The 18,834-nt window shown below is 40.5% G+C and overlaps 1 protein-coding gene across 1 annotated transcript; it reads right to left on the bottom strand.

The window, feature by feature from the left end:
* Window positions 1-1,950: 1,950 nt before the first annotated feature.
* On the bottom strand, window positions 1,951-2,943 carry LOC145029831 (uncharacterized). The gene has a single exon (XM_078978285.1). It carries the CDS (start codon window positions 2,941-2,943, stop codon window positions 1,951-1,953), a length of 993 nt encoding a protein of 330 aa, XP_078834411.1.
* Between the last annotated feature and the right edge of the window lie 15,891 nt (window positions 2,944-18,834).

Below are 18,834 nucleotides of genomic sequence, written 5' to 3'. Positions count from 1 at the left end.
CTACCGTATGCTCTGAGTCTGAATTTATGAGCTTTCGAAATGATGTTTTAGATATGACTGCTGACATCGTGGCAGTTGGATCGCTTATTGTGACATGGAACTTGTGGCTGCACGATGTTTTTATCTGTTATTATGTTTTGTAATACAATAATATGTTGTAGGGTTACAGGTCAGTACGTACGTTAGTATGGGTTTTTCGATCTTTGAGTGTGCACCGCAGTACCATTTCGTTCCCCTTTTGAAGATTGGATCCCTACAGGTTGGACATATCATTTGACACCATTTGTCTTGGAACACAATGTCTGCAATGGATGCTTTCACTAAAAACGTTTTGTCCTGTATGTAACCAACATTGTTAGTGTTTATAACGGACTTGAAGTTATCTTTCAGGTGAGGGTTGTGTACTTTTACCAGGAGTTGTGATCGTGATTTTTCTCTGATTTCCTTCAAGTTGGCTGGTATCCCTGATGGTGTTGTTAATGGTCGATATGGACCACTATACCTGCAATGTTGTTGATGTAGATGTCATTCTTGTTTTTGGGATAAATGTATTTATATATTTTGGTTGGTTGTAAGTGTTTACAGATTCATCAATTCTATGGTTTCTGGGATTTGTGGATTTACATATACATGCGTAGCATGTGAGGATCCGTGACGTAATGTTCCTACAATAACAACTTGAATTGTAATAAATAACATATATCATATTGTGGTTATGATATATAAAAAAATGGGTAACAGACCTCTAGAAAGTGAAGGCTTTAGATTTGTGACTGCCACAACTGTCATAGCAGGGGGTGGGATGATTAGACTCCGACTGAATTTCATAGGATTCGTAAAGCATTCTTTCCATATATTTATTGGGACCTCATTGCCTCTAAAAGATTCAGAAATTATTTTGTCACCAGTGCTGCTGACATGATTTTGTTAGAGTCATATATTACGTGTTATTAGATGTACATGTCATCAGTCAGAATAAGAATAACATACGGTTGGCCATCATGTTTTGTGCAGTCTCTGATCTTGGACACCATACCAATGAAATCTAAAAAGGTGGACAGATAAATGGTTACTTTCTATGTTTAAAATCAGTTTTGTATATTATGATAGTACCTAGATAGTATGACGGATGTTCTCCAAGTTCTGTTAGCTGTGATTTAGAAGCAAAACGAAACCAAGTAGCTGGGATGGTTATTGTATTTGCAAGTGGTTTTATAACAGAGCTGAGTCCAACATCTTTGTAAAAATTGTTCTCTAATACTTTTTGATATTTATCTAATTCAGGGCAACTGTATTTTGATATGGTGTAACATTCCGATACATTAAGTACCGATTCTATGTATGACTGGTTCGTACGTTGCCCTAAGATCTGTATTGCATCTCCATGTGGAAGAAAAATAATATGGTTGATATTTTGATTAATCAATATGTGTGATGGTTAATAAAAGATTGTAGTGTCGTTATCTTTTATTCACTTACAAATCTGTCAACCCCAAGAAACCAGGTTTCATATCGGCGGACATCATGCCTCCATTTCCGAATAATCCTCAATTCTATTGGACTTCCGATTCCATCGCGCTTCAATTCAGATATGCTGGTCATTGTTTGCTGTTCGTTTCTGACAGTAGGTGAGATATGTTAGTAAGTTTCCATTTTAAATAGATATAATGAGCGTATGTAAAAGATCATAATTTTTTCTGTAATTTACAACATATCTGTAACACACATAAACATTTGCTGGTGTGTAACACTCAATGACTATAGTAAAATGACGATATGAACGGAATGACAGTATGCGGTGATGATGTGGGACACCTCAGTTGCAGTAATTTTTTGTAATAAGTCTCTATACACAACATTTTTTGTTTCATTGTACGACGTATCATCATCTCTTTCTATAAGGATCTTCAATGAATCAGGGGAAGTTGCTCTGGAAAGTGCTACATACAACTACCCATGTGAGAAAACAGGCATAGACAGATAAACACCGATTTTTTTTTTCAGAGACTGCCCTTGGATTTTGTTGATCGTCATTGCATAGCATAATTTAACAGGAAATTGCTTTCGTGTAAATGAGACGGGCAAATCTAATGGTTTATGGATGAACTTTATGCGAGGTATATAGACTCGTTGTCCGATGGATGTCCCTGTGATTATAGTGGCCTCAATCACTACTGGCAGAAGTTGTGTGACAATTAGTCTGGTTCCATTACATAAGCCATCTCTTTGCCTGATGTTTCGGATTAACATTATGGGTCTCTTCAACTTCAATTCCAATGTGTGTGGTGGTATTCCTGGGAAAGTCAATTGATTTAGGTATTCTATGGGGAACAATCCCTCTAAATCTGATGTGTGTCTTCCGTTTGGTTCCATTGCATCCGTACTGTTATATGTCCTGCTATCTGTTTCAACTAATTTGAGGATGATGTTGTTGATATTATCAGCAGCCTCATTTGTTGGACAGACAATTGCTCGTGTTGATAGATCGATTACTGTGGGATTGTTAAGTAATTTTGTGTCATATACAAAATGTATCAGTTGTTGTAGCGAGTCATGAGCTGAAGGTATCAGCAATGAATGAGGGATCTGAATCAAAGACGTGTCGCGCGGATCATCTGGATCATGCTGTCCAACCATGCCCTCACCAATTTGAAGTAGCCATTCAGCAAAGAAGGCTATTGACATTATCTGCGGATTGCTGTCCTCATTCGAACTGAGCCTCATGTTTTGGGTCAACATCTGAATGTCGAAAAACTTCCATAGATATGAGTTTGGCAGTGTAAGATCTATGATTTGGGATCGTGTGCCTTTTGGCAAAACGGGTAGTGTTTGTCGAAAGTCACCGCCAAGAAGGACTGAAATACCACCGAATGGCTTCTCGTCACAGTCAAGTACATCCCGTAAAGATCTATCAAGATATTCAAAGCATCGTCTATCACTCATATGGGCTTCATTCCATATGATGAGTGATGTATGTTTCATAAGATCCGCTAGTGATGTTCTTTTTTTTTATATCGCACGATCTGTTGCTGGCGAGATCAATTGGTATCTTAAATCTCGAATGCGCTGTGGTTCCAGAAGGCAAAAGCAATGATGCTATTCCGGAAGCGGCGACTGCAAGAACAACCTTTCTGACTGATCGAAAAAAGAAAGAATAGTTGTCCAAAGGAATGTCTTTCCAGTACCCCCATGGCCATAAACGAACATAAGAATCTGTTTGTCTGCTTCTATACAGGAAACAACACTTCCATAGATCGCCATTTGCTGCGTATTTAGTTGTGGAAGCAATTGTGCATGCTGATCTGCCAAAACCCTTTTGTCATAAGTCATCTCTTCCAGGAGTAGTCGATTTTGGAGAATTGTATGCATAACAGGTGATGGCATGGGCAGATTGAAATGACCCAGTGATCTTGCTGGAACAGAAGAAGAGAGCATGTCTTCTAGATCATGAAGTAGCTGCTGTCGGACCACATCATCTGTTGCAGAGAAAGTCTTATTGGGTAATGTTGATTTTAATTTATAAATGTAGTCGTCTGACATCTTTTCATAAGCCTTTTCCCATAAAAAGATTTGGATCTGAAACTTCACAGAATAATAACAAACTACAAAAAAGAAGACGGAGTTGGAATGGTGTTGCCCATGTAGAAGCATCATTGAACGCAGAAAGCCACTCAATGTCATCCCCTATGATTCCAAGCGCATTACATACAGATCTGTATGTAGGCATAACCAGATACGGTTCGGAGATCTTCAGAAGAGGTACAGCCCTTTTGGTGACACATCAACAACCGCAAGTAGAACAACTCACCAGATGATGGATGCACAAATACAAGACGACCAACCATCTTAGATGAAAAATCTGCTCTCCTATCCCACGATTTGGAAGCGCCATCCCATTTATAGTATTTTGGATACTCAATATATGTGTGTTCATGACCCGTGGGGTCCTTTGCGTTGCTTTCAAACCAGGCTAAAAGGGTTGTCCTAGTAGCAGATGGATTACGGAGAACTTGTATTATTGTTGTGTCTTCCTTGAAAAGAATTGACTAAGTATTTTGTTCATGAACTGATAGTATCTAGACCGCTGGATTTCGGTGATGTATAGGGAAATCAAATATTCGCCATGCTGCTTCATGTGGACAAATATATCTACCATCCAAATATGTTTTTATCTCATCGATGTGTTGCTTTTCTTGACATATGACATCCGGTTGTTGATTGACAGTCTTGCTTGGTCCAGCATCATCGACACCTACATCCTTTTGAATGACATATCTGACACGATCTGTTCCCTTTGAGATATACTTAAAAAGGTATTTGATCATCATGTTCCACCCACAATATTCTACATTTATATGAGCATCGAATCTGGAGCATAGTTTCTTGTTATATGGCACAACATATCCATTGTGGACAATAAGTCCACCTGATGTTATGTGTTGGGCATCTGGTCCGCGTTTGTAGCGAGCATAACCTTCTGTATCAAATACCGTAGCAGCGAGGAATGGCTTTGGGAAATGTTTGCTGCACTTTCCATCCTTCATACACGGCGCTCTTTGATTGAGCAATCCACACGGACCATGGATCATGCATGTTGTTATAGTTGCATACAGTTGTGGCTCTAGTGATGGATCCGGCAGTTCTGCTGTAATAAACGCATCAACTTCTTCCGGAGTTTTTATCTTGTCTTCGGCATTTACCCAAATTAATGTGTGATAGTGGGGAAGCCCTCTTTTTTGAAATTCAATTGTGTACAGATCTACACAGATATAGAAATCTGTTATATACGAAAAGGGGAAACATTTGAAATTGGAATTAACAAACTGGTATAAACTATTGGGAAACAATATTGAGCACACTATAGAAGTGAAGTAATAATTGATAAATAAAAAGAATGGTCACACATACATGCATCAATTTCTCCAAAAGATTTATCCTGCTTAAGATAATTTATGAAGGATTGTACTTTCAGCTTGAATACTCTAGCAATGATATCTGCTCTGCTTTGCGGGTCTCTCTGATCATGCATGTCCATATACTGTGTAATCTCTGGCCATTTAACGTTGCATGTAAATGTAATGAAATACTGTGGATTCCCGTGCACCCAACAGATCGCTAAAGCATCTTGATAGTGGCTATACATATAACGTGGACCACCAGTAAAAGATGATGGTAGGAACACACGTTTTCCAACTGATCGGGACTCCCTATCACCTTTCGATAATGCATCATAAATCCCTCCAACATATTCGGAATGAAGGGTTTCCTGATGTGTTGCATAAAACTGGAGACGACTATCTTCGATACTGTCACACCCCCGAACCAGACGGCGGAAGCGTCCGGGGGCTGTTGTGACTCAATTGAATACCATAACATTGTATATATATGAAACGTAACAACATTCGTCACCATGCATTAATATAGTACAACCAGTAAAGTTTACATGAAGTACATTGTTCAAACATTACATTCCCAAAAATAAATTGTTCGTTTCGTACATAAATAAACTGCAAGCCATCACTGAATATGATTTCCTTTGATTCACTGGTTCCCTGAGAATACAAGTATTTTGAAAAACATCAACATATGAAATGTTGGTGAGTTCATAAGTAGTGTTTGAAATCCAATGTTTTGTATTGTTTGAAAACCACCAGAAAATCTGATATTTTCTGAAAATAGTATAGTCAAAAAGGTGTGAAGATCCATAGGTATGCTTGTTTGTTTCTATACTTGTAAAAATTGTTCATTAAAATTGTATGCATTCCGAATCCGTATGTATTGAAAAACCCTAGGAAAACCTGATGTTTTCCTAATTCTTTGAATTACATGAATTTACATTGAAACCATTGCAACGTGTGAAGTTATCAATACCAGGCGACGTTGGATTATTTTTGAGCATGATTATTTGCTACAAACGCGCGTTACACAAACGACTAGTCTATAGCAATACTAACGATCCCGTAGGCGTCGTCCATACTAATCACATTATCCAACCGCCCTGACTACGTGTAGTCCCACATCCGAAGAGAAAGAGGACACGAAGGTCTCGATGACTCCATTAGCCGGTTGGGGATAAAAAGGTACGAGGGGTCCCAGACCCGCCTCGCATAAAAAGGTAGACTCTACTAGCAATACCAAAGGACCCTTGGGGACCAGTAGTATACAAGCCATTGAAAGTCCTTTTACGTTGTGTCGGATCCGTAAAACCCAACACTTCGTAAGATAGAGGTCTTCGGGCCTTAAGATCAGGTCATTGGGCTAGCTAGGCTCAACAAACAAGATTTTACACTTTTGGGGCCCAAAGATGGTTCGTAGACGTCTGTGCACACTCGCATGTATATTGAATTCCCAAACGTTATTAGTATGAATCGTAGTGTCGTAGTGTCATAGTGTCGTCGTGTTAGTAGTTTCGGATTTTTATTGGTTCGAGACCGAACCAATTCGTTTAACAACGACTTTTGGTGTTGTAATGTGTTGTATTTCATCGATAGTCACGGTGCCATCATTTGATCAAATTGCATGTATTGAATTAGCCTTGAAAGTTTTCTGTTTTCAGCCCCTCATTGTTTGTAAAATTTACTTTTTCAACCCTTTATTTAAATACTTTCCGGTTTGATCCTTAAATCAATTTTCTTGACATTTTAACACCAAAAATTATTGAAATTAATATTTTTCAGCATATTTTTCATAGAAAACAGCTTAAGTCCCTGAAATTTCAGTTTTCTTGGTTATAACCCTTCTTTTTTGCAATTTTGACAATTTTGGCCCAAATTGTAAAATTTTGCAACTTTGGTCCTTTTTAAATTTAAAAAGCATTTTAAACCTTTGAAAAGGACTTGGAACACTTATAGTCCACTGTTTTACAGCAAAACACAGTTTTGGCCCTCCAAAACAGAAAATTTCGCTTAATGGGCCTCATTGGGCCGAAAATGTCATTTTTAGCCCATTAAGCTTGAAATTTATGTTTTTAATTCTCTAAATGAGTATATTTCCAGAAATGGTTTTATTGAAACTGTTTTGACACACCTTATCCATCAGAATTCGTGATATGTCAATTTGGGCCCTTAATTTTGTATTTTTCACATTTTAGGTCCAAAAATTGTGTTTTTAGCCCAAAGAAATTATTACTAAACCACTTAGCTATTTTTCTAGAAGCACTTAGTATGTAGAAATATAGAAGAGGCTAAAATCATTTAACATAAGGTATATCTCGGTTTTGAGGGGTTTTATGGCTAAATCTAACATTATAACTCACAAAAGCACACATATAAGCATGGAAATCATACAAAGCATACAAAACACATATAGATCTACACTTTCACTTGTATTCCCCCCCAAAAAAAACTCATAAAAACAGAAAATAGGGGGTATGAAGCTCACCTTGTTTGAAGCTTTCGGTTTTTGAGGAAAAGAGAGAAGAAAATGAAATGATTTTTCGGCCTTAGCACCTTTCCTTGGTAGATCTCGAGTTTGATGTGCTTCTAGGATGTAAGATCACGATTTTTGCATGGATTATGAAGAGATTTTGATAAACAAAGACTCTAAGTAATAGATCCAAACATAACCTTACCTTAGATGAAGAGTTTGTGGAAATATCCTCTTGAAAGCTTCCTAAATCTCGAGATTTTTGAGTGGAGAGGGAGGATATGTTCTTGAGTGTTCTTGAGAGAGTTTGAGAGATATTTGTGTATGTGTATGTGTGTGTTTCGGCCGTGAGTGAGGGAGAGGGAAGAAGGAATGAACTTTGAGGTGATGTATTCATGGGTATATGAGATATAATGCATGGATAACCATGAGGTAATAGTGAGGTGTCACTTGAAAGTCAACTCTCTTCATCTCCTCTTGGGTTTGGGCCTTGGGCCGAGAGTTTTGAATGGAAAAGGAAAAATTTGGGCTTTTGGCCCCTAAGCCCAATATTAGAGTTTGTTTGGGTGTGTTTTAACCTAAAAGAATGTGATATGACTTTTACATTTTTGTTGGACTAGTTTAGGTTATTCATGGATCAAAGCTTTTAATTCATTTCATTCTAGGCCCAATATGGCCCAAAATGTTGAAATTAATTAATGTGAGTCCAATTAGAGCCCAATTGGGGTTCTAAGCCCATGATAGTCTAATTGGAAGCTTATTGGTCCATTTGGATCCAATAAGGAAGTCCTAGTCCAAAATGAACTTAAACAAGGACTTCTAGGGTCTCCAATTGTTTGATGACTATTTGTAGTACTTGTATGATGCCTTTGATTGGAGTTTTTGATGTCATAATAGTAGGTGTCAATCATGTTCTTAAGTTTTGGATTCACATTAACTTGAGTGTATAGATTACATAACACAAAATTTCCAGTTGTGACATCATCCCCCCGTTAGAGGGAATTTCGTCCCGAAATTCTGTTTGAAAGCTAGATTTGAGAATGCTAGAATAGGTGAGGGTACTTTTGCTTCATTTGATCTTCGCGTTCCCAAGTGAATTCTGGCCCACGCTTTGCGTTCCACCGTACCTTCACGATCGGGATGCGACTCTGTTTAGTACGCTTCACCTCCCTGTCCATGATTTCGATTGGTTCTTCGACGAACAGGAGATTCTCATTGATTTCGATTTCGTCAAGAGGAATGACAAGGGTTTCATCTGACAGACACTTCTTTAGGTTAGAGACATGAAACACGGGGTGTACACCGTTTAGCTCCGCGGGTAGTTGTAGTCTGTAGGCTACCGAACCTATTCGGGCGACGATTTCGAAAGGTCCAATGTATCGCGGGTTCAGCTTTCCCCGTTTTCCGAAACATATAACCCCTTTCCAGGGTGAGACTTTCAACAATACTCGATCACCGACTTGGAATTCTAAGGGCTTTCGCTGTCTATCGGCGTAGCTCTTTTGTCGGTCACGCGATGCTTGTAATCGAGCTCTGATCTGGACGATCTTTTCTGTGGTTTTGCGAATGATCTCCGGTCCCGTTAGTGCTTTGTCCGACGTATGTGTTTTTGCTAGCTGGGTGTCACCTACTTCAGCCCAACATAACGATGATCTACATTTACGCCCGTATAGTGCTTCGAAAGGAGCCACCTTGATGCTCGAATGGTAACTATTGTTGTATGAGAACTCGATGAAGGGTAGGTGGGTATCCCAAGACTTTCCAAAGTCTATCACGCATGCGCGGAGCATATCTTCGAGCGTTTGGATGGTTCGCTCGCTTTGACCATCCGTTTGTGGATGATAAGCGGTGCTCATATCGAGGTTTGTTCCCATCGCCTTATGGAGTGATTGCCAAAATCGTGACGTGAATCTATTGTCCCTATCCAAGATGATAGATATTGGTATTCCGTGGAGTCTCACGATCTCTCGAATGTATAAACGCGTCAATCTCTCCATCTTGTACGATTCTTTAATTGGCAGGAAATGGGCAGATTTCGTCAGTCGGTCGATTATTACCCATATGGTGTCTAATCCATCCGACGTTTTGGGTAGCTTGGTCACGAAATCCATAGAAATCCCCTCCCATTTCCACTCAGGGATTTCCGGTTGCTGTAACAATCCTGAGGGTTTTTGGTATTCCACCTTTACTTTGGCGCACGTAAGGCACTTACTGACGTAGGTCGCGATTTCCGCCTTCATGTTAGGCCACCAATAGTGTTGTTTAATATCCAAATACATCTTATCGGAACCGGGATGAATGGAGTATCGCGTCTTGTGGGGTTCCTTCATGACAACATCTCTAAACCCTCCAAATTTAGGGACCCAAATACGGTTCATGAAATAGTATACTCCATTCTCCTTTGCCTCCAGGTTCTTTTCCATTCCGCGCAATACTTCGCTTGCTCTATTTTCCGTCTTCATGGCCTCTGACTAGACTACTGCAATTTGAGTGGCCAGGTGCGATTGAATGGTTATCGAGAGAGTTTTCGTACAACGATTAGAGTACTCCTTCCGACTTAATGCATCAGCTACCACATTGGCCTTGCCTGGGTGGTACTTAATCTCACACTCATAATCATTTAGCAATTCAACCCATCTTCGTTGCCTCATGTTCAACTCCTTTTGGTTTAAGATGTGTTGGAGGCTGTTGTGGTCCGTGAAGATGGTGCACTTTGTACCGTACAGGTAGTGCCTCCAAGTTTTTAGAGCAAAGACCACGGCTCCCAGTTCTAGGTCATGGGTCGTGTAATTTACTTTGTGCGTCTTTAGTTGGCGGGACGCATATGCTATCACTCTTCCACGTTGCATGAGAACGCAACCTAAGCCCTGATTCGACGCGTCACAGTAGACTACAAAATCTTCCATCCCTTCAGGTAGAGATAGTATAGGAGCGCTACAGAGAGCTTGCTTCAAGGTTCGAAACGCAATCTCTTATCGGTCTGTCCACTTGAATGGCACGCCCTTTTGTGTAAGCAAGGTAAGCGGCTTGGCGATCTTAGAGAAGTTTTGGATGAATCTCCTATAGTAGCCTACTAGGCCTAAGAACTGACGAATTTCTGTGGGCGTAGTCGGAGTTGCCCATCCTTCCACAGCTTTGACCTTAGAGGGGTCCACATGAATTCCGTCTTGGCTAACCACGTGGCCTAGGAAATTCACACTCCGGAGCCAGAACTCGCACTTGGAGAGTTTGGCGTAAAGCTTTTCCGATCGCAGAGTGTCTAGAATTTGTCGGAGATGTTGGCCATGCTCCTCTTTGCTTCGAGAATAGACGAGGATGTCATCGATAAATATAATGACAAAGTTGTCAAGGAACGGTCGACATATTCGATTCATTAGGTCCATAAATGCGGCAGGTGCATTTGTTAGTCCGAAGGGCATTACGACGAATTCATAATGTCCGTAGCGGGTTCGAAAAGCGGTTTTAGGAATATCCTCTTCTCGGACTTTGAGTTGGTGGTATCCGAACCGTAGATCTATTTTAGAAAAATAACTCGCTCCTTGGAGCTGGTCGAATAGATCATCGATTCGTGGGAGTGGGTAGCGGTTTTTAACAGTGAGTTTATTTAACTCTCTGTAATCGATGCACATTCTGAAAGATCCGTCCTTCTTTTTGACAAAGAGCACCGGAGCTCCCCGTGGCGAGTAGCTAGGTCGGATAAATCCCTTGTCCAGAAGCTCACTGAGTTGGCTGGACAATTCCTGCATTTCAGCAGGAGCCAACCGATATGGTGATTTAGCGAGAGGGGTCGCTCCTGGAACAAGGTCGATTCGGAACTCAACCTGTCTCTCTGGGGGTACTCCTGGAAGATCTTCAGGAAACACGTCCGGGAATTCACACGCTACCAGAATATCTTGGATGTTAGTTTCTTCTTTGGTCTTGTCCACTATGCGAGCCAAGAACGCCAAATTGTTCTTTCGCAGATGTTTTTGTGCTTTAATGCACGAGATAAGATGAAGATTCGTACTGGGTTTGTCTCCGTAAATTACTAGGGTTTCGTGATTTGGGAGACGAAGGCGAACGGCCTTCTCGTGGCACATAATCTCAGCATGGTGGGGGCTTAACCAATCCATGCCGATAATCACATCGAAACTCCTAATTGATACTGGCATTAGGTCTATTCGAAAAACGTGCTGGTTAAGGGTTAGGGTACATCCGATGTAGATCTCCCCAGTGGATTCGGTTTTCCCATTGGCCATTTCCATTGTATAGGTTTCATTTAGCTTCTGGGGTTGTTGCTTTAATAAATGTTTAAGCTTCTCGCTCACGAAACTTCGCTCCGCTCCGGTATCAAATAAGATGCATGCATAAGTGTGGTTTAGGAGGAACGTACCAGTCACAACTGTGGGGTCCTAAACTGCATCACTCTGACCCATAGTCAGCATTCTTCCTGCTCCTCTGTTTCCTGAGTTGTTGTTAGGGCAATCTCGGCGGAAATGCCCCGTCCTTCCACACCCGAAGCAGGTGTGGCTAGGCCCTGCATTATTGCCGCCGACATTGGTGTTGTTGTTATTGCGGTTGTTGTTGTTGTTGTTGTTGTTGTTGTTGTTGTTTCCCTGACTCTGGTTCTGAGGAGGGTATGTCCTGCAGAACCTTGCAGTGTGTCCCCTTCGGTTGCAACTGGTGCAATGGAGTTCCCTGCATTCGCCGTGATGATGGAGGCCGCACTTATTGCATTTGGGAAGATTACCGGAGTAGGGTCTTGAAACATTTGAAGCAGCTGAGGCTGGAGCATGTGGTGTGGCTGGAACCGGTGTGGTGACAGCGTTAACTTCCACTGTTTGCTGCTTTTTAGAGTTCTCGGGGCCCTGACGCCCCTTCCTCTTGTGGTTCTTCCCTCTCCTACCATCACCCTCCTTTTTCTTCTCTGCCTCCACTGGCTTCTCTCCCTTCTTGTTGTTATGGTCATACAACCTTTTTGCCAATCTTTTCGCACTGTCAAATGTTTCGGGGTTTGCAGCTATCACATTCCCTTGAATTGGTGATGTGAGTCCCCAGATGAATCGCTCAATCTTCTTTCCTTCCGAGGTGATCATACCCGGGCACAGCAGAGATAGTTCGCTAAATCTCGATATGTAGGCATCGATGTTCGCATTCTGCACCGTGAGGTTCCATAGTTCCTGCTCCATCTTTTGTATTTCTCCTCGGGGGCAGTACTCAGCCATTAACATTTCTTTCATTTCTGCCCATGGGATAGAGTTGGCGACAGCGAGCGTCGTAGCTTCCACGTATCCGTTCCACCAAGTGAGAGCTTGGTCCACAAAAGTTCAGGCCGCGAACTTCATCTTCATGTGCTCAGGGCAGTCACATATCTCGAATACCGACTCCACCTTTTCGATCCATCGCTTCAGAGTGATCACCCCTCCAGTGCCATTAAAAGTTCGTGGTTTGGCGTTTGTGAAGTCCTTGTAGGTACATGTCTTGGTGGGTCCTTGATTCATTCCGTTGTTCGAACTTCCGGCTCCTTGCCCGTTGACTCCTCCATTGTTCCCTTGATGAATTTGCGCAATTGCTGCAGTGATTGCTACAGATACAGCTGCCTGGAATGCGGCTGAGTCAACTTCAGGTGGGGTTGGTCCTGGGTTTCCGCGAGTAGGTTGGGGAGGCATCTTTCTGTCACAAAACGGAAAGATGTTGAGGGTATGTTGTTTCCGTGAGGTCGTGATCCTACTGACTAGGTGCATGGTACGAACTTAAACACTACTACCATTGACCAATCAATCAAAATTTCTCAACACATAGCAATTTGTAACACGTAAAAATTTATTAATATTATCCGCATTTGATACATGAAAATTTTGCTCGTAAGAGCATACATGAGTGACACTAGTTCGGTAGCATAACGACTCTATGAGTAGTGTATTCACTTAAATATAGAGTCGGAGTACATAGCATATTTCCTAACGACCTACTAAGATAAGTCTATCCCTAACCGCGATGAGCTGCGTCTGGAGGTGGTGCCGAGGATGTGGATGCTCCCTGAAGACGAGCCACCAAGCATTCTGCGTCCTGAAGTCGAGACTCCCACCGAACCTGCCTCATGTGAAACTCTCGAAGGACGTCATGCGTCTCCTGCTCCGCACACTCGACCCTAGTCCTCAACTGGTGCACCTGATCAGCAGTGTTTTGGGCAAGGTCGCCCGTATTCCGTAACCGTCTCACCATGACTAGAAGGGCTCGATCAGTCGGTCCTCCGTCTCTCAGGTCAAAGAACTCGCGTGACATGCCGTACGGGGGTCGCTGTCCCTGCTGTCTGCTCCATCTCCAAAGATCAATACCCCAGGGAGGTATAGGACCAGTGGGGCCTACACGATAGGCAGGCACCCTGATCGGGTAAGGGGGGTTGATGACTTCGGACTCCGCATCCGAATCACCCCTTTCACTATCATCAGTATCCTCCTCGAGGCTTCCTTCATCTTCCTCTGATTCGGCAGGCTCGCCCTCAACTTCGGCCTCTGGTTCCCCGTCAGATTCCTCTTTGGGGTCTTCCTCAGGCTCCTCTTCAGGCTCTTCCTCGGGCTCCTCCTCTAGCCATCCGTTGTTCCCCTGGTTAGGGAAGTAGGGGTCTCCAGGGTGATGAAAACCAGCCATGCTGTCTGCGCTAGTACGTAAATATGCTAACATTATTCCTAGGTGCTATGACTATTGTACAGACTAAGCAAACGTTCTCTTGTTGGTGATAAGGGTATAATTTTCTTCTTCTTCTTTTTTTTTTGTTCCCTAGCCATCCCGATCTCATCGAGACGTGTGTTAGTTTTACTTTGGAGAGAATGTAGTTGATCAGGTTACATTCACTCCTTGGTATCACTAAGAACAGTCCCGAATTAACCGAGATACCAGCATTATTGTGTTTGATTCGGCGTTAGGTCCTTATTCCTAATGCAAGCAAGCGTGTTTTATTTACTTGTTTTGTTCAGAGTTATGTTAGTCCCTCTTTTTGGTTTATAGTTGCATATCAATGTGTGGCTTGACATGCTAGTTCACTATAAACAAAGCTCTGATACCAACCTGTCACACCCCCGAACCAGACGGCGGAAGCATCCGGGGGCTGTTGTGACTCAATTGAATACCATAACATTGTATATATATGAAACGTAACAACATTCGTCACCATGCATTAATATAGTACAACCAGTAAAGTTTACATGAAGTACATTGTTTAAACATTACATTCCCAAAAATAAATTGTTCGTTTCGTACATAAATAAACTACAAGCCATCACTGAATATGATTTCCTTTGATTCACTGGTTCCCTGAGAATACAAGTATTTTGAAAAACATCAACATATGAAATGTTGGTGAGTTCATAAGTAGTGTTTGAAATCCAATGTTTTGTATTGTTTGAAAACCACCAGAAAATCCGATATTTTCTGAAAATAGTATAGTCAAAAAGGTGTGAAGATCCATAGGTGTGCTTGTTTGTTTCTATACTTGTAAAAATTGTTCATTAAAATTGTATGCATTCCGAATCCGTATGTATTGAAAAACCCTAGGAAAACCTGATGTTTTCCTAATTCTTTGAATTACATGAATTTACATTGAAACCATTGCAACGCGTGAAGTTATCAATACCAGGCGACGTTGGATTATTTTTGAGCATGATTATTTGCTACAAACGCGCGTTACACAAACGACTAGTCTATAGCAATACTAACGATCCCGTAGGTGTCGTCCGTACTAATCAGGTTATCCAACCGCCCTGACTACGTGTAGTCCCACATCCGAAGAGAAAGAGGACACGAAGGCCTCGATGACTCTATTAGCCGGTTGGGGATAAAAAGGTACGAGGGGTCCCTATGTACTCCTCGCGTTGTAACAACCCGTAATTTCTATCTTGTAAAAGTCAAACTTGGTCAACTAAAGTCAAACATATCAATGAAAGGTCAAACTAATTTCTTTTATTATCTTAATATAGTTAGGGTAATGAACTTATAGGTGTATAAACCTAGCATTCTTAAGTGTTGTGTGTTTTGGAGGGAAATCATTTAGGACCCCTCGCATGGGCCGTAAACTCTCGGACCGCAAACAAGCGTTCGCAGCCGTAAACATCCTTCGTTCTCGGCCGTGAACTCTTCGGGCCGTAATCAGACTTCGGACCGTAAACCTTCAGTTTGCAGCCATGAACTCACCCCTATATATACGAGTTTGACTGATTTTATCATCACTTCTACACTTTTGACCGTAAACTCAAGCTTTTGCTCCTAAGATCTTCAACCAAAAACCCAAGTTTTCTTTCATCTATCATCCGAAGATCATCCAATCCACCCCCGGATCTAATTTAGAACATCTAGTGTTCTTCATTCTTCAAAATCCTTGGGCCGTAAACACCTAGATCTCCTTCATTTCACTAAGAACACCAAGAACACACACTAAGTTCCAGCCGTGAACACTTGAATCTTCAAGGATCGTGAACCCTTAACGGCCGTGAACACCAAAGGTTGGCCGTGAACACCAAGCAACTTCTTGATTTAGCTTCTAACACTTCTTTTCTAAGTGTGCCTTACATCCTAGATTGTTTCCTTAGTGCCTTAGAGGTTATATTCACTAATTGTGTACATATATGCTACGTGAAATGCATTTTAGGACTTGTTTTGTCTTGGGATCAAACTCAGGGAACTTATCATCATATATTGAACTTTCATACGAATCACTCACACAAGGTGTCACACCCCAAAACCAAGAACGGTGGAAACGTTCTGGGGTGGAGGACGTCATGTGAAGTATCATAACAGTGTGAAGTAGTAAACAAGCAACAACATCATCCATTGCATTAAAAGTAAAGTTTTAATACATGTGCATTCTTTGATAGTAATAAGACACCAAAATATGAAATCAAAATAAAGGACGAGTCTTGTCTGTGCTCCGTCTTCTCAAAAACTTGGCCATCGTACCTGTCTATTGGTGACCTGAGAATACAAGTTATTTTTAAAGAGTAGATTAACATAAAGCTGGTGAATTCACAAGTATTTAAGTGTCATTACTCTGTTTTGGAAAGTTGTTATCAATGCCATGTAAATCTTTGAATGAACATTTGATATAAGTATGAAAACCCTAGAAAATCCCATATTTCCTACTAGTATTAAAGTAGTCTTCTACCAAGACCCAAATGTTTTGAAAGTAACAAAGATGGTTTTTCCCTTTTATGACTACTACTTAACAATATATAGTCTACCTCATCGTTTATGTGAATGTATTACAAAATAAAGGTAATAGGGAAAATATAGCCATATAAGTATTATCCTTTTGTATTAGGATAAACACGACATCGCGACTGTCGAAAAGTATTAACCTCGAACATCCGTAGATGTTCATTATCCTATGTAGCTAACAAAAGTGTGTAGGAATGGTTAGTCCCGTAAAGGTACCCCTAGTATAAGTATTAACCGTAGGCATCCGTAGATGTTCATTACCTCTGTTGCTAACGGGTGGGTGCCAGAATGGTTAGTCCCGTATGATATCCTTTTGTACAAGGATAGACAGAACTAAATTACACGTGTGATATGTAATAGTATCTCATCATATAACATCAAGGTACAAGTATCCATGTAAGTGTGTCCATGTAAGTGTATCCATGTAAGTGTATCTCTTCATATAGCATTTAGTATAGACTCATGAATGAACTGACTCTGGTGTAATTCCTTGTAATAGGAATAATATTTTGTATCCCCTAACTATCCCTATAATAGTTTACTAGAAGGTAATTGATGTCCAAGAAGGTTTATACACCCTTGCTGCACAAGAGTGTGGGAACTGAATGAAGCATGAAAGCTATCATATAAATACATATATATATAAGAACATAAGTGTATAGATATAGCTTTGATCAACAATATGAAAATGGTTTTGTAAGACATCTAAGAGTTTTGAACAATAAATAATAATGACTTGATGTCATTTTAATAAAAATTTCAAAAGTAATACATTTGATAACAAAGTATTTTTAAGATAGAAAACCATTTCATACATCATATTTTGAAGCATGTGAAATCAGTTGGATGAAAACACAGTTATGAATCACATATGATTGATTCTATAGCATGTTGTTTTCTACTTGTATTCCCCCACCCATACCCCCCATTAAAGCATTTAAAATCATTTAAAACATTGATTAAGGGGTATGAACTCACCCGTAGATGGTGTTTTGGATGAACTGAAAGATGTAGGATTGCTAGGTGACAAGGGAAGACTTGTTCATACCTAATGATCCTAGTTATCATATAATCACACATATATATATTCAATTAGACTTTAAACCAATAATTGACAAAGTTAAGACATCCTAAGGCATGTAAAACACCTTATATAAGTTCTACAAGTCATAAGGATTACATCTAAGTGTTAAAGGACTTTGCTATTGTGTTTGGGGTTCAAGGGTAAACTCCTTTGGAGTTTACGGTTTTCATGACCATTACCCAATGAGTTTACGGTCGTAAACTCATCACACTTTGACCATATGTTGTTATGAGGCTTTACAAGTCCTCCGAAGCATTTCCACTTGATGGTTAGGCATTTTGAAGATATTAGGGCATCATTACACTCCTTTGAGGAGTTTACAGCCCCAAGGCCGTTTCCTTTTGGGTTTACTACCATAAACCCATATGGAAAGTGGTATTTTCATGTTTTCAAGTCCTATGCTCAATAAAGAATGGATCCATGTTAGTTACTAAGGCATAAGAAGGAATATGGGTCATTTATACATACTTTGGGGTGTTTACGGTTTTGGGAGCTTCCTAAACCGTAAATACATATAAATGAGAGATTTTTGTGCTTTTCATATGATAAACACATAAAGGAAGGATTTAGACATGTCCCTAAGGCTTGTGAATGGACTAAGGCACCCTAAGGCACCCTTTGGCACCTTTACTTGGTGTTTACGGTTTTAGGAGCTTCCGAAACTGTGAACACCTTGTTCTTGGTGTTCTTGGGACATTTCCTTGATGTAAGGATGTATAACAAGCTTTATAAGACTCTAGGATAGAGGTACTTACTATATGGAAGCTGGAAATGAGCTAAAAGTCCAAGAGCACTAGTATGTGTTCTTGGTGTTTTGGAAATCTAATCAAAACATGAAACTTGATGGATTAAAAGATGTATAATCACTAGTTGTTATGATATAACAACAAATCAAGCCAAGAAGTACTTTACGCTTTTGGGAAATTGGGTGAAAGACGGGATGGTAGTTGAGAGTGTTTGGAGTTTGCTCTTGAGATTGCAAGTAAGAAGTGAAGTATTTTGGGGAGTAAACTCATGCTTAAGGCATGAGTTTACAGTTTTGGAGGGATTTATGGCCCAAACATAAACGTTTGGCCGTGAATCTCTTAACTACGTGGTACATGCAGTTTTGGAATTTCAAGACTCGAGACGGTACTTCCTTTCACCCGCTCGTTTAAAGATTAATTATTAAAATAATCAACGAACTTTAAATTTGC

This window comes from Lactuca saligna, chromosome 2 (genome assembly GCF_052625555.1).
Source record: "Lactuca saligna cultivar CGN05327 chromosome 2, ASM5262555v1, whole genome shotgun sequence".
In the NCBI taxonomy this organism is placed as follows: domain Eukaryota; kingdom Viridiplantae; phylum Streptophyta; class Magnoliopsida; order Asterales; family Asteraceae; genus Lactuca; species Lactuca saligna.
Note: the sequence above shows the minus strand (reverse complement) of the source record. Positions and strands in the feature narration are given on the sequence as shown.